General features: G+C 37.5%; 1 protein-coding gene across 1 annotated transcript; it reads left to right on the forward strand.

Annotated features, from left to right (window-relative positions):
• The first annotated feature begins 605 nt into the window (after positions 1-605).
• LOC107082229 lies at positions 606-23,605 on the forward strand. The gene is made up of 11 exons (XM_015370793.1): positions 606-760; positions 12,438-12,501; positions 12,732-12,752; positions 12,866-13,141; positions 15,830-15,950; positions 16,090-16,265; positions 16,476-16,621; positions 17,875-18,013; positions 19,169-19,350; positions 19,434-19,526; positions 21,192-23,605. The coding sequence occupies exons 2-11, from the start codon at positions 12,438-12,440 to the stop codon at positions 22,182-22,184; spliced, it is 2,211 nt and encodes a 736-aa protein (XP_015226279.1). The 5' UTR covers positions 606-760; the 3' UTR covers positions 22,185-23,605.
• The last annotated feature ends 1,180 nt before the right edge of the window (positions 23,606-24,785 follow it).

Consider the following 24,785-nt stretch of genomic DNA (forward strand, 5'->3'; position numbering starts at 1 on the left):
GTATTTATTTTTAAATATGGCAGAGTTGGTCCTCCATAAAATTCTACCTACATTTATTTGTTTATTGTATTTTGGGGGGCAATTATTTGTATGCTTTTTTATTTATTGAGCATTTATTTCTTTCTATACTTATTTTTTAAATATGGCAGAGTTGGTCCTCCATAAAATTCTACCTACATTTATATGTTTATTGTATTTTTGGGGGCAATTATTTGTATGCATTTTTATTTATTGAGCATTTATTTCTTTCTATATTTATTTTTTAAATATGGCAGAGTTGGTCCTCCATAAAATTCTACCTACATTTATTTGTTTATTGTATTTTGGGGGGGCAGTTAATTTTATGCTTTTTTAGCTATTGAGCATCTATATATTTCTGTATTTATTTTTAAATATGGCAGAATTGGTCCTCCATAGTGGTGAACGTTTATTTAAAAAAAATAAAAGCATGAACTGTGATTCAGATATAAGTGCATGTAACCAGAGTAAATTAGTGGATCTAAGGTGGATTCTATGGAAGCTATGCCCCCGGTTTTTCCCGAACACGAGTCGAATGGTTCCGAGTTCGGATCTCGACATATTCTGATCATCTTCCAAATGCTGTTGCCCGAGTCGTGAAGTGCAGCTCCTCGGAGGAGGCAGGAAGGGAGGGAGAGCAGGCAAACATTACAGCAGATCTTCCCCTCTGAGAGGCATCCTTCATCAGCATCACCCCGACTGCACCTCTGCATCCCTGTCCGACCGCTGGAGGAGGAAGACAGTAAGTGTGTTTTTTTGGCTTTTACAGGCTTTTCCTGCGTGAGCTGAGGTTTGTGTGTGCTTTCCGGAGCGGGACGGGTTAAATTCTGCAGTTTTTTTGTGTTGGATGAGCTGTCCCGACTGGGATGTGACCGATCCACACTTTGAGCTGCCATGCAGGTTTATCACTGGAAGATGAAAGGTGTAAGATCATTTTAAACTAACCAAGCATGGAGCCTGCTGCAGAAGAGAATTCATTTTAATAGTTCAAATATGATTAAATGATTAAATTTGGTCACATATATTATATATACACAATCAAATTTAAATATGCACTCAGATTTGATTTTGTATTTTAATTTATTTTCTCTATTCCTCTGTCTTTCTGGTGTAAATCCACCTTATTTTTCTTTTAAATATAATTATTATGCATTGTCATGAGGCCTAGAGTTCTGAGTCCTGCTCACAGTTGCAGCTTCAGGGACCTTAATATCTTAAAGAAATATAACCTGAATTAGTATATATATATATATTTTTCTTTGCAGTCTTACTTTATGTTTACATATAAATTATTTCCCAATTTTTTATCTCCAGCATGCTCCCCATCCCCTCTTTGGTCCCTCATGTCCACTGACTTTAATTGATGTGACAGGTGCAAGCAATATGGTGGAAACATGTCTTATCATTTACTTCACTGCAGCTGGCTTTCTAAGGAAATAGGTTATCAGGCGCTACAGGCTTCTTTTGAGCAATAAACAATAAAGATTATGGATTCGTCTTGACAGGATGGTTACTTCATGTTTTTTCTGCCATCTCCATACTTGTCCAAATTTCTGCGAAAACATTGAATTTGTTGAAAATATTTATCAACTTCTCTTTATATAACAGAGCTTTTCATTTCTTTTTCAGTTCCTCATAACTAATAAATGAGCACAGTATGTGCCTAAATGGGCCCGAGCTGCCTTTGCGTATCCTGCGCATCATGGTTGCACTTGACCTCATGTCCCCGAACGCTATCACAAAAGCAGCAAAGTGAAAACCAAAAAGAAATGAAGGCACAGGGTTTGCTTTGTAGCCTCCCACACATCTGCAGTCATTGAAGGCCAGGGGGACAAAGACCTGTCTGTCCCCCTTCTCTGCTCTGCGTTCAGAGGAAAACACAGATACTGGCTTTGATTTCTAAGTGGGATTCACTGGCTTGGATTGTAGAAGATGATGAGGAGGAGTGAATTAAAGAGACTTGATAAAGAGAGAGATGAAGACAGGCAGAAGAAAGTAAGAGCTTGAGAAGGGAACTATTGAAATTAAAAACTTTAAACAGAGCAATGGGGTCACTAATAGAATGATAGCAAATACAAAACTGTGTATCAATGGAAATCAGCATGAAAAGGTCATTATCAGTGGCAGTTTCAGTCCTGTCCTACATCATCTTTTAAATGATAGATAGATAGATAGATAGATAGATAGATAGATAGATAGATAGATAGATAGATAGATAGATAGATAGATAGATAGATAGATAGATAGACTTGTTGTTATGACACAGCCAATTACTCAGGAAGTAACTTTTATTTTGTTTAATTACACAATAATCAATGGCAAAGTATGCATGCTCAATCTAATATGTTGTTAATTTAGTTCAATTGAATGCAAAAAAATGTTTATTGATCCAAAAGGGAAATAAAATTTTTACCATAACTCATGGGTTTCGTTCTAAGAAGTTGTGGTTGATGTCAATAGCTGTAGAAAGGAAAGATTTTCTTTAGTAGTCTGTCTTCCACCGGTTCTGATGAAAACCTCTGACTGAAGATGCTTTGTTGTTGTTTAACATTCCTTTGAAGATGAAGATCATGGTTGAGCATATTGGTTTTTTCCATTTAAGCCCGAATTGCTTATTGTGAAAAAGGCTCTTTTCAACTGTTTTCTTCCACAGATATATTTGAAGATCAGCTCTGATAGGAAACAACAAATTGGATTCTAAGTTTAACTTCTTTAGCTGCCAATGGTAATGCAATCATTGTAATCTTACTGTGTTGAGAAGTAATTGTCTCGTATGTTACACAGGCTTCCTCAATGGTGCTGTAACAATATAAAATCTATAACTTAGGCCTTAAGGGTGCCTGCCTTCTTGATGAAACTGTGCAAATGGAGACATTTTGTTGTAAACTCTATGGGTTGAAAGGGCGCTACTGGAGTTGTTTTTCCTATTGGTTGAAAGTGCTGTAAATCAGAAGGTGATGGCATTCCCGTTTCCCACTTGGACTGTTGTATTTTCCATAGTTTGTATATGGCCGACACAGCCATTGTTACAACACTGACAAAGACATTGTTCTGTGCAGTATTCGGATTTCTGAGTACCTATATATAAGCATGTTGTTTTTTTTAGATATTTAGGTTAAATAGTTATGTAGGAGCCAATTATTTTTTGTTAATGATTAAAAATGTTTTTTGTGCATAATCAAGCCAAGTTTATTTTACTCTATTGTTTAATATCTGTTATGAGAATATGTTTTTGGGTTATTTAGTTATTATTGCTTTATTTTTTGGTTAGTTATGATTAATTTAGGTTAATTATTTTTTGTAAATAGGCAGTCAATTGTAGGACCAGCATACATCTGAGTGGGTGTATGGTTTTTTTTTTTACCTGCGCCAGAGAAACATGGAGGAAATGTTTGTCTGTTTTTTTTTTTTGCTTGCCTTAAGAAAATCAACTGACAAAACTAAAGGATTGTACCTGAAATATTTTTTCTTTTGCCTGCATAAAATAAGTCCATGGTGCATCTGTGGCCTTTGTGGATTTTCACCTTTTTGAGCCATCAAAGCTGGGCCACTACAAGTTATATTTATTATCCATTCTCCTGACCACAGTCCCGTTTAACCCCCTCTGCTCACCCCCACACTTTGCCTTGTCTTGGCTCTGCCCATTTTGGTGACATTTTTTTAAAACTGTCTCTGTGCCTTGGTCTATGCTTCTTGCCTGGGTTTTGTACCACTATGGGTGTGTTTGATTTTAGCGGCTGCGTCCTCCAAGGACCCGGTCTACCTGGACTGGGTCCTTGGAGGTCTGTGAAAATAAGGCAAAACAGGTCAGGATCAGGTCATCAGAAACACTCTGGTAAGATAAAAACCCTCTCACCACTGAGATCAGATGGGAACAGGTACGCTAAGTGGTTGAGAGGCAGAACAGGTCAGAATCAGGAAATCAGCAACACTAAGGCACTCTAAAACACTCTCACCACTGCCTAGACAGAACAGAAATAATCTGGCCCTGATGACTGGATGCAAGCTCCTTAAATAGAGGCAGGAGCAGGTGGATCAGATGAGCAGTCATTAGAAACCGGGCAGAGTTGGACAGGTGAATGGAATGAATAATTAAGCCAGTCATCAGTGCCAAGATCATTACATTGAATGGATGCTGAACTTCTCACCGCTGTTCTGTATACTAATTACAATTTGAGGAGCTTCAGCAGCAGTACTCTTGTCGCGAATATCACATGTATAGTCCCCATAGATATTGGAATCTGAGCTTAAATGTCAGCCAAACCCATTTGCACAGGGACAGATAAAACCTTTCAATAAACCAAACATAACCCGCCACTTATCTGACTCAGTAAACGTTTAAAGCAACTATTTTTATTTATTTCAGATGGAAAAATTCACATACTGTATTATATTAAACTGCAATTACAATATTCATCACCGTTTGGCGGTATTTATCTTTTTCCTCCGAGAAAGAAGCAGCCGGCTTGTTTGGACTCGCAATGAATCACGGGATACCCAAGGCTACGAGGGATACACCGGACCTGTCCTTCAAAAAGGGCAAAAAGAATGCAGCATTTGTCAGCTGCATAGCAAGGAGTCTTCAAATCCGAACAGGCCACGGCACCGCACTATGCAGTAATCGACTGACAAATCTGGCCTTTCGAGAACACAGACGCTGAATTCAAACTCAGCATTTGACTCACCTTTACCAGTCAAATTCAAAAACTGAAAATTGCTCACATTCCATTAAAAGATTGTGGCAAATTATTTGTACCATCCAGGGGGAAGTATCCTACCTTCTTTGAGAAAACATGATGGATTCAAGTTAATTTGGCTTAATAAGGGGTCATAATGTGTAATTTGTCTGACTGAAATAAACAGGGGTTAGTGTCAAAAGCCTACCTTAAAAGATTAATTCTATCAGAGAATATACCAGTTGTATGACCAAATATCTCCATTATTCATGAAATGCTCAACTTAAATCAATAAAGATATACTCTTTATAAAGGATAGTCAGGTATGACATGGAAGCATGAATTGATAGGATTTCTTTGTTTTTGTTAAGTTTAGTACTTGAGTCACCCTCTCCCCTACCATCTTAGACAGTAAGCCTTTCCAATACTAAATGTAAAGGTGAACATTTATCCAGGTTATACTTGGGGTATACTAGGGTTACAAATGAGGAAAACTGCTTGTGCTCTCCCCGCAGCCATGCCACCATGGACAGTGAGCCATATGGCCCATATTTGAAACCACTACTGCTCAATAACTGTGTTTTATTTTAGTTTTGTGCTAATATTTTTGCGCTTATTTGGGACTTGTCTATGTCTTGCATCCAGCTTCCCAGAAACAATGGTTACAGTTTTTTTTTTATTGCTTCAAGATTTCACTGTGAAACAGATTGCCAATGAGGACAACTGCTGTGACAAACAGATGGACACTCTTCCCTTTGCTTCCCTTCCCCTTTCTATCCCAGCCAACCAATCCTGCACCTCAGATTTCTGTTTAATTAAATGTTGATTCTTGCAGGAGCAGCAAGCGTTCATTTATTTTGTTGCTTAGAATCAGACCATGATTGTGCAGCTTCACTGGACGTTTTAAAATCTCAGAACGAAGTTAAAAAGGCAAATTGGGGGCAAATCGAATCAAATATAAATGCATTAATGATTTGGCAGTCCGGGAACAATGGTTTGTGCACATTTTCTTTCAGATACAATCGAATTTGTGGGCTGTTAGGCTCCTGGCCCAGAGTGCAGAGGCTTCAGTGATGCTATGTGTGAAACAGCAGTTCTGGTTGTCAGATTATGACACAGTGCAAACACTTGCCAACAAAAAACAGTTAACAATGAGGAACTGTTGTTCTTTTCAAACCTGCTTATGTTAAATGGATTGAATGCGAAAGCAGATATTAAAAGGTGGCTCAGACAAAGAGGAATGATTTCCTACAGACTGGGAAGTCTTATGGTGTCCTCTCTGTTGCAAAGAGACGCTTTAATCCTTGCTGCATGTTTAATAGCTGCTGCAAAGTGTGACTGCAAGCACTGCAGGTGTCCCTCCCAGTCTGCTCCTGGGCTGTGTCAGGGAAAACTGCAGCAATTTCTATTCTGTACAAACACTGTTCTCCCCCCAGATACCTCTGCCGCCTCATCATAATTCCTCCGAAAGTGCCCTAGCTAGATTCAGAGGAGGTGAACGAACTTCCTGCAACTGTTTTTGTTTCAAGACATTTACTGATTTAAATAAAGCCAAGTCATTACTCTGCTCCCTATTACTTACAGTCTTGTGATTTATGAACTATTTAGCTTTATTTTAGCCCAGCAATCGCTATGCTATATATGACAGTGCCAGATGGCCTCATAAAAATGCATATATTTTCCTAAATGATGACCTCTTTAAGACATGAATGAGTTTTTCGTTTTAATTTTTGCAATTTTTGCAAAAATACTGCTTATTTTATTTCAACTGAGAGTTTTCTGTAAAGTTAAAAAAGCATTTTCAACAAAAGCAGAGATTCAAAGGGATCTTATGATCCTGCTGGCTAACTGTAACCAGTAGACAGTGTCAGATATACTGAATTTGCAGAAGCTGCAAGATTATCTGCAGACAGATCAGATTGCATGAATAAAGAAACAGGCTTTCTTTTTTAAGCTTACATTTGTCACGTCCATTCTTGTTCCAGTAAACAATTCCTCCTTGTCAGCTGTTTTCATGCTGCACTGTTTGTCTTTTATCACTGCTGACGTTTCTTGCTCAACATCAATTTTTGTAATCAGAACCAATAACACATTCTTAAAGTCCATCCCTTTGATGTCTTGCTTTTGTTGAATCCACGGAAATCAGTCTCATTTGACTTGATGATTAAGACTATTGGAGTTATTTATGCAATTGTCATCTTAAGGTGTTGCTTTTATGTGAGATCATACTGTGTATTTTGTGTTTGCAGTGTCAGGCAGAAATGTATATACACTCATTTTCATTAAAAGTATCACTGATCTGGGGCTTTAAATTGTGCATTTATACTATTCTGTTTAACAAATTTTCTCTGGGCTTAAATTATATTTGATTTAAAAACAAATATATGCCTTAAACATTTAATTCTACCAGATGTGTCCACAGTTCTTCTTAGAAAGACCTGAATTAAATGGTTTGGTTTAATGGTATGGATGAATTATTGTTCATGCTGCTTTAAATATTCCAGACATTGTACTAATGTGTGTTTGTTATCATCTGATGTTCATGTATGGTGACATTTAGGAATTTGGATGCTCTACTCTTTCATTGTTTTTCCACCTTCTTTGTGCAGTGCACCAGAACAGTAAAACTAACACTGATTATGATGCTGCCTCCACCATGCCTTGACTTTTCCAAACATACTTCTTGTATTTTTGACCATATACATATGTACTACAAAATTTTAGGTACCAATTTTTAATGAAAGCAAAATCAAAAATTGTTACATAAATAACTTGAGTCAGACAAAAGTATTACTAAATAAAATATATACGAAAATTAACAAATTAAACTCAGCCATTGCTTTTCAACCATGCTTCAACAGAATGATTAAAAAAAAACTCATGGAACAGGCCTGCACAAAAATGATAGTACCCTTAACTTAATATTTTGTTGTGCAACCTTTTGAGGCAATCATTACCATCAAATAATTCCTGTAATTCTCAGTTAGACTTGAGCTCCTCCCAGCAGGTACTTTCACTGTTCATGAGTAAACTGCTCTACTTGTGTCAGGTTTGAAAGGTTTCTTTTTCCAGACATCATTGTTTCAGCTTCTTCCTAAGATGCTCTAAAGGATTTACCTCATGGCTCAAAGAAGACCGTTTCAGATAGTTCAATGAGTTTTTTAGCTGTGTGTTTTGGGTCATTATCATGTTGAAGACTCATGACCTACTACTGAGACCAAGCTTTCTGACACCAGGCAGCACATTTCTCTCTAGAATCCTTGATAGTCTTTAGATTTAATTGAACCCTACAGAGGTTCAGACACCATGTGCCAGATGAAGCAATGCAGCCTCAGAGCGTTACAGAGCCTCTTCCATGTTTCGGCACAGACAGTCTTCTTTTCTTTATACACCTAATTTTTACGTTTGTGAACATAGAGCTGATATGGCAGACACTTCCATTTTTGTCTCATCAGTCTTTAGGGCATTCTGCCAGAAGCTTTGTGGCTTGTCAACAAGTTCATCAAATTTCAATCTGGCTTTTTTATGATTTGCTTTCAGCAGTGGTGTTCTTCTTGGTCATTTCCCATTAAGTCCACTTTGGCTTAAAAAACAAATTACTGGTGCAATCTGACAATGATGTTCCTTGAGCCTATAATGGACCTTTAATGTCTTTAGTTTTTATGGACTAATTTGTCACCATTCATACAATCCATTTTTTTTTATTTATCATCAATTTTTCTACTGCTACCACATCCAGGGAGGTTACCTACAGTCCCATGGATCTTAAACGTCTGAATAACGTGTGCAACTGTAGTCAGTGATACATTAAGCTGCTTAGAGTCTATATTTTCTTCCTAATCTCCTGAAACAACTCTTTTCATTGCTTCCTTTAGTCCTTGTTGAGTGTGATACACACCATGTCACCAAATAGCACAGTTACTATATACCTATATACACTAGTAGCCATTCAAGATTTCCCCACTTTCCTTGATGGGCCCTTGGCTGGTCACCTACAATTCCTTTTTAAACATCAATCTTTGTACTAAAATATTCTGTCATGATTTGTGGACATTAAAGCTACAGTGTGTAATAATTACAGGGATATACAGTCAGAAATGTAATATATTATACATAATTATGTTATTTATCATCATCTACGAGCTCAGCCTCTCAACCTTAATATTTGCGTTGCCTTAGAATTCGTTATTTATAATTACATAGGAGCGGGTCTCGCAGCCATGGAGGCAGACATCTTTGCGCTACGGCAGCGCAGAGCCAACAAACTAGCGATTGCAAAGCAAAGCAGCTCACCAAAACGTCACAACGATGTAGAAAAAATAACGGGTATATTTATTATCTTAAGTTTACATGAAATCAATACCCCACACAGACTAATGAAATACTATCTGTAAAATTATCTATGTAAACAAACCTCATCACTTGAGAAGGTAGGTGATGCGGACGTCGTGGAAGACATTTTGTCCCGTAACGCTCGCCTTACTGTTGGAGGTTAGAAGCGGTGGGGGGGGAGATGTTCATGTTGCTGCGGTCTGCAGTCTGGACGTTAGATGTCGCTGATATTACACAATGTAGCTTTAAGATCTAAAGAGAAGCTTCATCTTTTTTGCTGGGAGTTGCAGGGAAGTGGGCTGCTTTGGCTGGCTTTTGAATGGGAAGGGCCATTTTGCATGGCCCACAAGCTGATAACAAGATTGTAGACCTGTGATGATAATTAATGGACACACCTAAATTTAACACGCCCCTTAGGTCACATTATTTTCAGTCTTTTCTTGGTGGTACCATCAATTTTATCCAGGCCTGTTCCATTAGATTTTTTTAAATATATATTCCATTGAAAAGATTTACATTGAAAATCTTGATATGACTTTTTATTTTGCTTTTGATAACTTGATGAGACAGTTTGGCTTCCAAATATTATGCTGATGTATTTCCTGACTTATTATAATAATTGAAACACATTGCTTGTGTTTAATGATCTCTGAAGGAACCAAGAGCAGAAGCAGGCTGTGAAAATGGAAAACTTTAACAAATATAAAAAGAGCCTGCAGGCTAACCACAGGAAGAATAGGTTAAGGGACAAATACAGCCACACTGTTACCAGGCAGTTTAATGGAGCAGTGGAGGAATCCAGCAATGAATGTCTTTAAATACAGGGCATTTTATGGAGCAGCTGAGGTAAATGGAAAGCAGGTAGTCTGAGAGAAGAACAAGGACTAAATATCATGGAAGAGGATCTAAACCATACAGACACACACACAAAAAAACTATCAAGCCAAAGTGTAAAACAGAACCTACAGAAATTATTTTAAATGCACAAAGAACAGAACACAAGAATAAGCATGTAAAACTAAATTTAAAATAATCAAACTAATATGGCAACACGTAAGCGAACATAAGGACAGAGAAATAATTACAACAGAGACTCAGAAAACCCAAAAGCTTAACGATCATACCAAATCCCCAGTTAAATAGCCTGGGTTTTGTTTTCTAAAATAATGTTTAATGTATTCTGAGGAAAATCAGCTGAAAAAACCCCAACTAATATAATGGAGGGAAAATGTTAAACTCGAAAAAGCAGGAATATCTTTTTTCCATGAGTACTCATTTGCTTGAAGTAATTCTATTTAAGCGGCTTTTGATGCAGCTCCAACATTAAGCCTTTTAAGTTGTTTAGGACTAATACTTGACGACTGGAGTCATTTAGTAAACACATAATTAGCACAAAATGTTACAAAAGATCCGTATTATCACTTTGTATTAAGTCAGAAGCATAAAAGCATAAACATTTCCAGTATTACCTATTTATGCCATGCCACATTAAAAGCAGTAATATATAGCAGGAGAACATATGGAACCTTGATGTCATGAAAAAAAACTTTTTTGTAGGTTGTTGAGAGTCTGACAGTAACAATAGTGGAGCTGCAGGAACTTGTGAATAAAACTGGTTTTCTCACATGAAACAGCAATATAATATAATAAATGAACTTAATTGATCTTACACTGGAGAAATTTACCTCTGCATTTAACCCATCCCCTTGGGGAGCAGTGGACTTGCACCGTGGGGCGCCCAGCGAGTAGTATGGGGTTAAGGGTCTTGCTCAGACCCAATATCCAGTAATCTCCATTTTTTTCTCCATAATGTACAGCTGCACTATAAGATGTTTTTTCTCTAATGAAGCCAAACTCAAAACACCAGATTTAAAATGGAATATTGTGGTTGCAGTAATGTGATCTGGGAATACATATTTTCATCATTAACAAGGCCCTTTTGTCAAAAGTGATTGCAATCATGTTGTTTCAAAGTAAAGTTTAGCTGGAAAGCTAAAGATGAAGAGAGTGATCTTATCTCTCAGCAGTGCGGTGCAGCCACAAATAGATAAAAATAAGCAAAGAAATTACTTTTGTTTTAGAAACATGATATTGTGATCTGTTGAATTGTAGTTACCACTCTTTTAAAAATAGAAAAACACACAAAAAAAGCATGTGGACTGGATTGTGTTTTTGGACCTACCTTCCACCACTGGTCAAGCCCTCTTAGTGGAAATGTGACAGACCTGTTATAAATGTATGTAGTATTATATCGTATTATTCGTATCCCAAAATCCCGTAAACCAACAGATCTGAAGGATCTCCTTAATGATGAAGTCCCTTTACAAACAGCTAAATTATATATTTGTGTCCTGTATGGCTGATAAAATGGATTTACTACAAATTAACTATCAGCCTGGTAAAGGGATTGAGTACACAAAACTTTTTATCCATGACAACATTTTAAGCACCTCGAGAGCTCCTAGTTGCTGATTTTCATATTTGGTTTTAAAGTGTAAGTACGTTATAATTCAGAAACTGGCCACAAATTTTAATCTCCCGAACAAGCTGTTAATGCTGCTCTTATGTTTTTTAAGGAATAGAGTTCAGGCTGTCCTGGTAAGCAAGAAAATGTCAGATCCCCTAATATTCAATGTCCGATCCCCTCAATGCTGTCAGCTTATCTTTGTAGACTTCCAGCAAAGCAGAAATTAGCATAAATCCAGTGTCATACATGGTAAAGAAGTGCAAATTGTTGATAATTACAAGTGAACTGTTTGACGGCAAGCTTGAAATATGATGTGAACACTAATATCTTTACTGAAAAGGGGCTGCAGATAATTTTTCAAACTCTTCTCATTGATTCTGAAAAAGTAAAAAAAAAAATCCACTGCACTTGGTTTCCAAGATTTGAAGACATTTCGCCACCTCTCCAGGAAGCTTTCTCAATTCAAATGAGACTGAAATTCAAACTTCTCATTGAGTTTCAGTGGGATTCTTCTCTTTTAACTGCAGGTTTGATTGCATGTTTTTGAGAAACGCAAATAATTTGAATATTTTTTATGTATGTTAAACAATCCTTGTTGTTGACCAGAGAGACCTGGCTGATCAAGCAGACCATAGACTTCAATCAGATGCCTTCCTGTCGGCGTTATAATTGGCCAGTGATCAGAACTAATCCCTAATCGAAGTCTTTTATCCCCTTCCACACCATAAAAGCCATTTTTATATAGATATTCACATTTTAGATTCTCTGTATTTTGTAGGATTTGTTTGTGGTGCCAACAATGATGACAACCTACATTAATAATTTGTTGTATTTACACCAAATGCTGTAGATTTATATTGATAAAAAACTATAGGTTTGGATACAGAGATTTTTCTCTCTTTTTTTGTTTGTTTTAAACATCTATACCTTCTTTCTCTTTTCAGATGCAGAAGTCTGCCACAATGATGAAAGTCAGTGGGATTCTGATCAGTTTTTTAATCTCTGCAGGTAGTACAGATTATTCTGTTAAATGTCTTTTCAACATTGAAAAGCATTTTTAATGACTTTGGTTTAAAATTTTTAAATCTTTAATGTGTCTGAAACACTTAATTTAAAAAAAAGTTATATTTACTATTAGTTTATGACCCAAAGTTTTACTGAACAAGAACATGACTGATGAGAATGAGTTAAAATATCCTGATAGCTATTTTCTACTTCTGTTTTATTTGGTATTGCAGCTATTCCATTCCCTCTACAAGGTAAAACTGTTTCTTATTACTATATCACTGATTCTCACCCATGGCGTTTGAGTTATGAGCTGTCCTCTCCCTCTACTTGCAAATGTTTGTTTCCTTTCTCCCTTTCAATCCAGGAGAAGAATCAATAACCCTTTTCCATGGAGAGGATTTCCAAATCGTGCTCCCACCATACGAGGTGGAGCTCACATTCAGGAACTATTCAGACCCTCGGAACCCCTCAGACCCAGTTCTGATGAGGGGGGGGAAAGTGATTAGCAGTAGAGCCAAACACAGCCTGCAACTCAGCCACCTCATCATAGAGGCTGTGGGAGAGGGTGACGAGGGGCTATACATCCTGAAGGATTCAAAGAATCCCAAACACAAAAAGGAAATAAAACTCATAGTCCGAGGTACGGAGCAACTCCACACACTGGGAAATTTAAGGATGCCATTAACAGCCTGCGGACATAGTTAAAGTGCAGCACTTGTTTTGCTGAAAATGATAAATATGAAAAAATTAAAGGTTTAACAAAACAAAGATTAGATCGTTTTCATAAACAGCAAATACAGTTTTCTCAATCCTTATCTCAGTCGCTTGCTGTAGGTGTTACCCCACCTCGAAGCACCACCTTAAAGGGATCCAGGACTAGTTAAACATGTTGGCCTAAATGTATTTTGTATTTATAATTAATTAAAATAATACATCCTTTGTTATATTTTTCACCTACCGGTATTTTTTATCTGCTCAATGCATGTAGGGTTGCCATCTCTCTCTTAAAACAAGAACTGTCACATATATAGAAACAAAATTAACTGTTTCATTTAATCCAGGTTTGATTTATGTTTACACAATGAATTCACACACACAAGAAAAGGTGAAAATTAATCCATAATGGTAAAGTGGAATACAATGCCTGGCCAAGATGTCCACCTTATTTAACTTTGACGGAGTCATCAACCCTAATAGTTCGGACTTACTGAAATGAAACCAACAGTGTAAACAGGAAGGCTAACATCACCCTAGTTGTTTTCTTTTCTTTTCTTCTTCTTTTTTTTTATTATCATGAGGTGTTATACATACAGCTGATAAAACTAGACTATGCTATCTAGAGCTAACACTATTTGCAGGACCTAATGTGGGTGACAGTAATGCATCTTTCAGTCGTTGCCACACATCATTCTAATATATCTGACTTTTTTTTTATGCCAATGATTACTGTGAATATCTTCAGTTAGAGCCACGCTTCCACACAAACAACAGCTTCTTTGTTTGACTTTCCCCCTTCCTACGTTTGGTTCCCCTTATCTTCATTACCCCTTGTAATTTCTACATTATTGTCTGTTTCCTTGCACTCCAGTTAAAACGGAAAAGGTCTAAAATTACTCATTGGTGTTTTGGCTACATGGACCTAGTGCTAGGATAGAATACAATATTGTCAACTTTATTACACTGTCAGAAGAACGATCAATGAAATGAACTCTCTGCATTTAACCCATCCCCTCGGGGAGCAGTGGGCTGCCATTGTGCAGCGCCAACACTCCCCACACAATATCTCCTTTGCTACAGGATGTAGCATATATTTCTACCCAGAATATGTAGCGTAAACAACAATGCAACATCCTTTTGACTATATTTATTCATATTTACTAAAACTAAACAGCTTACAGTATTTTTTTATTGTATTTTGTGTACATAGAAAATATTTCTCATATAAAGTCTATTGTTAGAACTAATCGTGGATCCCCTTAACGAGGGTTTTTAATCCTTGGATGATCCCAGAGGCTACTTTGCTCGGGAGATTAAATTTCCCTTGTAGGGTCTCCCTAGCTTGCCTTTGGATTACCTTAAATAATAAAAGAAGATAATACAACTTTTAGTTTACAAACCAAAAGAAAAAAAGAGTTGCTATTTTGCTGTCAATACTCACTGGCTAATAAAACATATGCAACAATGCCTCACTAAAAAAGAATAGAATACTATACAATAGAAAATTCCTTTATTGTCCCACAATGGGGAAATTGTGGTTTTTACAGCAGCAAAAAGATTATAGGAAAAAAAAGAAGCTGCTGAAACAGACTGCCTGCTCCTCGCTGGTGCCCTCACACTATGAGAAAAGGATCTTCTTTTAGATTGTCCATTTTGATGGCTGACAAAGAGAATGAGCCTCTGTGTCACTCTATTAATACCTAAGGGAAACAAGATGACATCAATTAGTCAAATATTCTCAGAGGCTGTGATGAAAGTACAATTTACCAAATAGTTCTATTACATGTACTCTTCAGGACTTGTTGTGTGTATATATGGCAACAGGGATTGTTCAGATAAATTAATCAACTACATTTGTTTTTTTCCTCCTATAATGTACATAAATTAAAGGCTTTCTCCTATTTTTTTTAGCCTGATATTTTTCTGCAATGAAAGACGAAAGTACTATTATTACTAGTGGTTAACACTAAAGTGGAGGGTGCTGCATTCTTTTCTACTTTAGGGTCAGAATTAATTAAGGACCCAAGGCAAGTGTCAGAATCACTGTGTTGTAATGCCAATCAGTAACCCCCCCCCCACACACACACACACAAACACTGGATCAATCTTAAACTACTATTGGGAGACTTGTGTTACTTTAAACTCAGAGAGGAAGAAGTGTGCATGGAATAAAGCAAGTGTAGTAAAATAATATGTGGGTACAGTGCCACATGGAAGAAGTAATGATAGTTAATAGAGAGGTGTGTTTGTTTTTGGACCGTGACAGCAAAGCTGGAGATGTCAGGCAACAATTATCGACCTTGTTAACCACCATCTCAGCCCTACTTCCGTCCATCCTCTCTGTCTTTCCCTCTTCTTGGTTTGTGTCCGTACCCTATCATTCCCATTACCCTGATATTTCCGGATCAGTGCTTCTTTCTTTTTCTGCATTTGGTTTCTTTTTTCCCCACATCTGCCAAGCTCCTTTTCCTTTCTCTTCCCTCACCAATTTTGCTGTCATTTCTTATTTGGCCTTTGTTAAATCGTCAGGCATTTTCCTGTCAACTCTCATCAAGTTTGCTGTTCTGTTTATTTGTGATTAAAAGGTTCCTCCCCCTCTTTTACCCTTCAGACTGCACCATCGAACAGATCGTCAAATATGGTGATAACTTTAAAATTCCTATTGCGGGGGTGAACACTCCAATCAGTCTGGAGTACAGGCCCAGTGCAGTGGAGGCCAACCAGACATCGAGGTAGAGTCAGCACAATCACACTTCTTTTCTGAACTAATGTTAGCAATGCTTTTTATTCAGCATTGACACACATGCAGTGAGACAGGCCTGAGACACAAGGTTGAGAAAAGTTCACCTCATTCAACTTTTGTCCGTGCAGACCAGCAGTTGTGGTGTTGACTGCCGCGGGGACCTCCATAGACCCCTATCGAGGTCGCATCAGCGTCAGTGAGCGATACATCACCATCAGTGCTGCTACAGTTGCCGACGAAGGCAGCTTCACCGTCAGGGACAGCAAAGGTTTTATCCAAAAGAAAGTATGCCTGAACGTCAAAGGTGAGAACAGCAGATAAAGGCAAAATAGTTATCTCCACCTGTGCATGACTTGCTTTAATGTCTTCATTCAGGATGTTGTTGTTGCTCTAGTTTTATGCCCCCACAGCATGCTTTAATGGCTTCTTAATGGTAGGCTAATGCACTTACAGTCTGTTAACAGAGCCTATGTGAAGTTATCAAATTTCCTTCCTCCTCTGTTGTCTGTTGCAGAACACAATAAGTTTGAGACCCGTTCAACTGGTGAGAGACTGAAGATCAACCTTATTCTGAACAGCTCTTTGGTTCAGCTCTACTACAGCCAAGACCCAAAAGTTCCCGAAAACATTCTGCTGATGGATAAGGGAGAATTCATAATTGTAACTATGAACAAACTCTTAACTTCTTTAAAGATTTGACAAATTAAAAACTGCTGGGTTAAAGAACATTATTTAGGCTATTTTGTAAATCAATCCTGAGTTGATGAACCAAGGCTGAGTAAACAATTCCTTGAACCCAAACACCAGATTACCCAACAGTTTTGTGGGATTACAGGTCTCTTTTCCCAACAGTCATTAGCTTAAAAGACTGGGAGCACCCTGGAAAGCAACAAGCCCATCATATACAGAACACCCACTTACATATTAAAGGGGCTTATTTACGTAATATGAGTGTATTTTGCTTGAGGCATTTAGAAAACCCATGTATGCATAGGGATAGTGTTTAAAATCCTTTGTGAAACCATTGCAAGACTCTGAACCCAGTGTCGTCTGAATGTGAGGCTAAAAGAATAACAACTGGGCCACCATTTATTCCCAGATGAATAACAAGGCTATATAAAAGGGCCAAAGTTTGAAAAACGATAATGCCTTATAAAGATTTGAATCAAATAGAAGTGGAATTTGGATAACAAGTGTAGTAGTTAATAAGTGGAACTTACCTACACTGACTGTACAAACTACTTCTATCATCAAATTGCAAATGTTGAGGCTAGTAGCCTGAGCTTGATTTAGCACTTGGTTATTAAGCTATTTAGAAAAAAACCCAACATATTTGGATTTGGATTTATAATAATTTTCATTCAACCAAGAGGTATTTTCTGATAGAAAATGTGTTAGGCATCTATCAAAAGATGGTAAAACAAAAAAATATGTATATTCCCTTCTTTATATATGAATATATATGATTAGTTCATATATCCATTTATTTTCTGACACACTTAATCCCAAGTGGGGTTGTGATGGTTGCTTGTGATTTTTTAGAGAAGCCAATTAATCTAACAGTCATGCTTTTGGACTGTGGGAGGAAGCCAGAGTACCTGGAGGGAACCCACACATTCTCAGGGAGAACATGCAAACTCCATGCAGAAAGACCCCGGGCAGGGATTCAAACCCGCATCCTTCTCGATGCAAGGCAGCAGTGCTATCCGCCACTGAGCATTATAGCTTAGCTTATATGATAAAAGAACAAACACAAATTTCTTAACTGTTTTCTTCATATTTTTTTATGGCTGTTAGTCATATTCATTAATATATTAGCACATTCGTGTTGATCTTTAAATGCGGCTTAACTATTTCTTGAGCCCCTTTATCGAAATACAAGTTTTCATGTCAAATTCCCTTCCTTACCCTAGGGTTCCGGTTTCGAGGACCGTCTCTCCTTGGAAGGTTCTGTGGTCTTTTTGGATCAGATCAAGGCCTCTGATGCCGGGCTGTTTAGAGTCACAGACTTACAAGGATTCAACATCTCTACTGTCCAACTGGGATTAAAACGTAAGCAAGAAATGCAGCTAAACTGAAAGGTTTATGGTTATGGCTTTTAAGGTTATGACTGTTGTTTGTAAACATGCAAAGTTTTGTATTTGCATTTGTGTAGACAATAATTTCAAGTTATTATTTTCTACACAAAAACACAGGTAAAAAAAACACAATATTAAAGAGAAATACATTAAACCAGTCATGAGAAAAATAAGTATGACAGAAAGAAAGAAAGAGATATTAAGATGCGTTTTAAAGAAATAAATAACTGAAACACACAAAAACCAATACAAAATAACTGTTAAAATGCTCTTGACCTTTACAGAAAAGATTTTTAAACAATGAACCTCTAAGTTTTTATAAGGAGTTGCTTTCAAAGCTGAGCAGAATGGATATTTCATGATGGATTCGCTAATAAATCATTTCCGATAAGCAATTCTGAAAATTATGAGATCCAAAACAATACATTTCTATTAAGACCAATAAAAGCCGAAGAAATTACTTAAGGACTGTTTTAATATCATCCATCTTCCTGGTTTTGGTTCCAAACCCTGACAGCAGCATTGTAGATGAACTGAAGATGCCTGATACTTTGGCTAAGTGATAACAGAGACATAAAGCTATTTATAATCATCATACACTGCATGAGGCAACAGATGTTGTAAAACTCCATATTTCAAGCCAATGGAAATTTCTACATATTTTTTTGAATATGGGCTAAAGATATAGCCCTGAGGAACACCTCAAATGATTATTTCTTCAGTTTTCCTTTATATTGTCCCCCCCCCCAAAAAAAAAAAAACGTAGTGCTAATTTGTCAAATAAAATGGAAGCTGCAATACCATTTAGTTACAGTTATTTTTCCATGTCATCCCATATGGATGTGAATATGAGCTGTGCCAAAAGTAGAACTGAGATCCAGTAAAACAAAGACAGAAAATAGTTTTTTCTTATGTATATTGATTAGAACCTTTTAAAATTACAGTCACCCAACACTTAAACAATTTATTTTTATCTTTTTCAACAGAAAATAAATGATTTGATTAACTGTCATTTTAATTTAATACACTTTTGAAAATAGGCTTGACTGCTAAAGAGCTCAGGGCAAAGAATGGGGTTGTGTTTTTTTTTTTTTTAACAGTGTTGTCCTTCCCTGTGTCACCCTCACAGCCTACACACTGGACTCCCTTTATGTTGCCATCATTGCCCTGCTGGGCCTGTTGGCTTTCCTTCTACTGGTTTGCCTTCTGTCCTGTCTAATCAAAATTAAGAAAAGGGCCAAGAGAGCCGCTGCGCTGGAGAAACTTGCTCAGAACGCTGGCAAAGAAGATGAGGGCGAGGCCTTTAGACAGGTCTGAGAAATTATCATGTTTGACAATGAAGATTACCCCTGTACAGTTATTACATTTTATGTGTCTGTGTTGAATCTTTTTAGGTGGTCAAGAACATCACTAAACTCAGTGAGGAGTCCAAACATTCCCAAGCAGACAACACAGAGAAATCTCAAAGCACTGAGGTTGACATTAAGGTAAAAAGAAATGACACAGCCCTTCAAGCTAAGATGGAGAAATGTTAATCATGACTGAAAACCTTTTATGCTGTTCTCTACATTTAGACAGTTGCAGCTTATTCAGAACGCTGCTGCTAGAGTTCCGACTAAGATCAAGAAAATGGATCACTTCAGTCCAGGTCTCTTTGCAGTGGCTTCCTGTGCAACAAAGAATAAAAGCAATGAACGTTTTAGGGCTGAAAGATATCTTTGATCTGTTGAAATGTTTTATGAACCATTCTGACTTCTCAGGTCCTCTTGGAGTTTTCTTACTTTCCCAAAGAAAAAAAAGTGAACATGCAGATTTTCTGCCTTGCAGCAAACTCCCAGAAAACCTGAGGCCTGCCCTAACCTTCAGTTCTCCTAAGTTAAGGCTGAAAGTATTTCTGTTTGCCACTGCCTTTTATTGAGTTAAATATATTTCTACCTTGATCCAAAGCCTGCAGCCAGCCCATGCTCGGTGCACTGTAGCAGAACTTCCCGTATCCTGGTTTATGCAATTTTATCTTTTTTCTTCCTCGATTTTTTTCATATACCTGCACTGTCTGCAAGAGATGGACTCAACTCTAGTTTCTATTGGTCATGGATATTATCTCAATTTAAGGCTTTTAAAAATGTTCAAGTTTTTATTTTCTCACAGGGTGAAGCAATGGTCAATCAATTTCTAATAAAAAGGGGGTACCTATTAAAATGTATTGTGCATTTTTTCTAATAAACATTGTAACAGCCAAAATTATAGATACAGGATTAAAAATATTCATAGACCCTCACTGAAATTTGAATAAAGTTGCAGAAAAAGCCACATACATAACCCTGAAACAAGCCTCTGTTATAATTCTGAATATAAGTGAGACTGGTTTTCTAATGGAAATGGTATATTTTGTGTAAATGTTTAATTTCCCACCACTAATCCAGCTTTAAAACGGAAGTGCAGAAATGGCTTCAGTGGGTTTAGGTCTAATATAATCTATATAAGCTTTGATGTGCGTTTACGTTATTGTCCTGTTGTAAAACCTTAATGATTCTATTCTATTCACCATCAGCAAAAAACATGCCCCCCCCCCCAAGAAGAAAGAACAGTCTTGGAATAATGCACATAAGAGAAAATTACAAAATAAACACATTCAAACTGTTTGTGGCCTCTGACATTGACAAAACAAATGCATTCTGGAGAATTTTAAGCTCAAACAACACAATGATTGAGGTGTTTGGGAAAAAAACTACAAGAAGATCATTTGGTCAGGACAAAGTGAGGATTTTGAACATGGAAACACTGTAACAACTGTGAAGCATGGTGGTGGGAGCATCATGCTGTACATGTAGGGCTGTTTAGCTTCCATGAGTACTGGTACAAATAGTTTGAAATATCAAAGATGGCCAAAATTAGTTTATATAATCTTAAATCAACAGTTACCTGGATGACACTGGCACACAATTAGGTATATATATTATGTCAGTTTAATATTCTCCTTGTGTGGAACGGAGAAATTCAAATGTATGCAACTCAATCTAGTTTTAAAACAAATGCTGTTGTGTCTTTGGAAGCCTTAAAATTAGTATAATACCCATGCCTTTGATCAGTGTGTGTAAAGGCCTCACAGATGTCCAGCTAACAACCTTCACTCATTGTCTCTTTAAATGCAGGGTCTGGAGGTTTCTTCTAAAGAGGTTGGCGTCGGTAATCTAGAGACCAGTGATTCTGGCGTTGGCTTCAACACTGCGCTGCCGCTGGATACTGACACTGATGTCCCCGATCAAATCCCTGATTCTGAGGCTGTAAGCATTTCTGCTGCTCCTGAAATCAAACCAAGCCCTCCCTCTGCTGCTGAAACCAAGCCAGCTGCTCCACCAGTACCTGAAACTAAAGCAAGCCCTGTCCCCGAGCCCAAAACAGCCCCAACTCAGCCTGTAGAGGGAAAGCTGGACGCACCCAAACCACTGGATACTAAGCTTAGCCCAACCCCGAGTCCTGAGCCTGGTTTAAGTCCAGCTGACAAAATACCTGCACCCAGTCCAAGTCCAGAACCCAAGACTGGTCTGAGTCCAGCTGATCCAAAACCTGCACCTAGTCCAAGTCTGGAACCCAAGACTGGTCTGAGTCCATCTGATCCAAAACCTGCTCCTAGTCGAAGTCCAGAACCCAAGACTGGTCTGAAATCAGCTGATCTAAAGCCTGCTCTTAGTCCAAGTCCAGAACCCAAGACTGGTCTGAGTCCAGCTGATCCCAAACCTGCTCCTAGTCCAAGCCCAGAACTTAAGACTGGTCTGAGTCCAGCTGATACAAAACCTGCTCCTAGTCCAAGCCCAGAACCCAAGACTGGTCTGAGTCCAGCTGACCCTAAGCCTTCATCCAGTCCAAGTCCAGAGCCGAAGACTGCTGCTCCCATCACCACATCTCCAACACCTGAAGTTAAGAGTGCATCTGCTAGTCCAGAGCCCCCAAAACCAACCCCAGCAGAACCTATAACCAATGGTACGCCTGGACCAGATTCCAAGGCAAGTCCAGATCATGCAGATATCATCAAAGACCCGACTCCGAAAGAGGTTTCCACTAAAACCCTTGAAGTGGAGATGAAGTCCAGCAGTGTTGAACCAGAGGCCAGCAAAGATGGCACCGCACATTCGACTACAACCTGAGGATCACAGCTGCGAAAACACAAGGAACCCCCACAGATCCCTCTCTACCACCACTGCAGACAATCAAACACCACTACCAAAATGGTGAGGGAAAAACCTCAGCAAGCTGGGGAGATGATGAGGAAACAAAACCCCACAGTGAAGATAATGCTTCATTTGTCTATATCCTTTCAGACTTTCTAACTAAGACACAGTTTAAATAAAAAACATGGCTTTTAATCTTTAAGCATTTTAGTTTTTCAGCCTCATTGTCAATTAATTTTACTGGAAAAACTGCCAAACTGCAAATTAAATCATTTGCAGAGTTTACAGCTAATATATTAAAGTCACATTAGGTGTTTTATACAATACATATTTTAAAAAAAATGGTTTACGGCATTTCATCATTGCAGTATAGCACAGTTTCTTATTATCCTAGAATTAACCAGTGGCCCCTGTTCCTCTAACAGCATGTACATAAAACTGACTAAACAATGCAGGTTTTCTGCCCAACAGACCAAATGTGGACCTTATTTATACCTGTTAACGAAGTTTCCAAGATAACAAGACTTGCATAGTTAACCAAAATGTAAAAACTTAACACGGATAGTACTACTTATGATCTTAACTCCTAGTGGATTTTTCAGATAAATTAAATGCTAATCCTGCAGCCTCCAGTTATGTGGATTTTCAATTACTGCGTAAAAAATTACTGCTTACGAGAAAAGCTGTGCAAACTTCTTCACTTAACACATTCATCTTGTTTCTGCTAAACTAAATACTGGAACAAATCCCAAACAGGTGGAAGATAATTGCTTTAGGAACCATTTATTTAGGTTTTATCCAATTGGTGTGTGCTTTTACAGTTTTTTTTATATATTTTTTTCCCTTAAAAATATACACTCCTAATTTTGTCCAAATACTTGAAATCCTTAGGAGGAGGGAGTGGTGCAAAACCAATGTCTTTTCTCAGTCACATGGACTTCCTTAGATGTTTTATCTTTTACTAAATAGCATTACTGGATAAACTGAGTTTCACTCTTTCCTTTTTTTTTTTTAACATCATTAGGATTGAATGGGCCCTGCATATATATAAATCCAAATGTGACCTTGAATTGGCTCCTAATAAAACGAGTTGGAATGATCTGAACTGATTTAGGACATATGTAAATTCAATATAATATTATATAACTTAAGACATGTTTTTTTAATTAGTGCAATACAGCTGTTCTCATAGATCCTTGATGAATTTAATATTTTTTGCTATTTTAAAAAGTAATATGATTGACTACATATCATTAATGCTTTGTGGTGGACTGAATTCATTTTACAACCAACTGTATTTGCTCTTTTAAAATCTTAATGGTATTAAGAACTAGCCTCAATGACCTGAAATCATAGGTTTATACAACCTGGAGCTGCTTGGAGAAGTACAATAAAACATCCATCTAGACCACATTTTATGAGTCGAGACAATAGAAAGTGCCCCATTCTTGCTGTGTAGGGAGCATACCTGAAGTTTCCATCATGACAATGATTCAAAAGAAAAGGCCTTGTCAAGCTGCTGTTGACTAGAGCAAAAAAGGTGAGGTTCTAAGGCAGCCATCTTAGCCTCATGATCTCAGAGATTTTAAAGATACAGTTCGTAGAGTAAAGCCCTGTGACTTAAATTATTTAAAGCATTCAAGCATGGACACTTTTACCAACCAAAAACACAAGGAGCCTTATTCAAAACTACCACAAAGTAATTCAAACTGTGATTAATGTCGAAGAACAAAGAAATACATGAGGAACAGGGTTAGGTAAACTGTTGATCAGAATGATTTGGACAGTTTGTCAAGATTTAAAAGAGCAAATACTACTGTTTGTCACCCAAGCACTAAAAGAGTTTAAAAAAGGTTCTGTATTTTTATTCATATCGTCAAAAAATGGCCAAAATATCAAAAGTTATTCCAGAAAAATCAGCCACAAGTTGCACATAAATATATAACTTCCTTAAAGCTGCAGGAGTTTACTGTTTATCTGCACTTCTGATAGGTTCTAGCTTGTTGACAAATATACATTTGCAAACTTTATCAGAGAGTATGTTTGGTGGTTGAATGAAAGAACAGTGTTTCTGGCTTTATTAATAATAGTAGTTAGCAGTGCAACAGATGGAGAATCCCTCTGGAGTCCAACTTGCAGCTGAAACAAAATCCAAACAGACATCACTCCTAGAATCAAGTTTTGACTTTCAAGATAAATTGAACCAGAGCAAATATTGCTATGTTTCCTCAGGAGCAGCAAAAAACAAAACAAAAAACAGCTGCTTTTCTCTGTTAAAAGAATAGTGATTAAAGTTGGGTTGCGGTAAAAAGTTGCAAAGGGTTGATATCTTCGTTTTATATAAATCTAGACGAGTTGGTCCTGGAGGTTGTAGGCTAGTCTAAAACAGACCTTGACAAGTTCCAAAACGACTCGAGTCTTGAATACTTCAAGGTTTAAATGAATGCAAACTAAAACTATATTGCATTGATTGCATTGAGGATTGTGATTGACTTCAGAGTTGGAGGCCTGCCACAGATCTTCCTGTGTGAAACATGGGCTGGGAGAGGAATCTGCAAAGCATTAAGGTTAGAATAA

Source organism: Cyprinodon variegatus, unplaced genomic scaffold, assembly GCF_000732505.1.
Source record: "Cyprinodon variegatus isolate N-32 unplaced genomic scaffold, C_variegatus-1.0 Scaffold48, whole genome shotgun sequence".
Classification (NCBI taxonomy): Eukaryota; Metazoa; Chordata; class Actinopteri; order Cyprinodontiformes; family Cyprinodontidae; genus Cyprinodon; species Cyprinodon variegatus.

Bases quoted from the DNA above. Each gene is read 5' to 3' on its own strand.
- LOC107082229 (XM_015370793.1), top strand. From the start codon at position 12,438: ATGCAGAAGTCTGCCACAATGATGAAAGTCAGTGGGATTCTGATCAGT. The intron at 18,014-19,168 runs GTAAGCAAGAAA...TCACCCTCACAG, and splicing joins TGTCCAACTGGGATTAAAAC to CCTACACACTGGACTCCCTT. The intron at 19,527-21,191 runs GTAAAAAGAAAT...CTTTAAATGCAG, and splicing joins GCACTGAGGTTGACATTAAG to GGTCTGGAGGTTTCTTCTAA.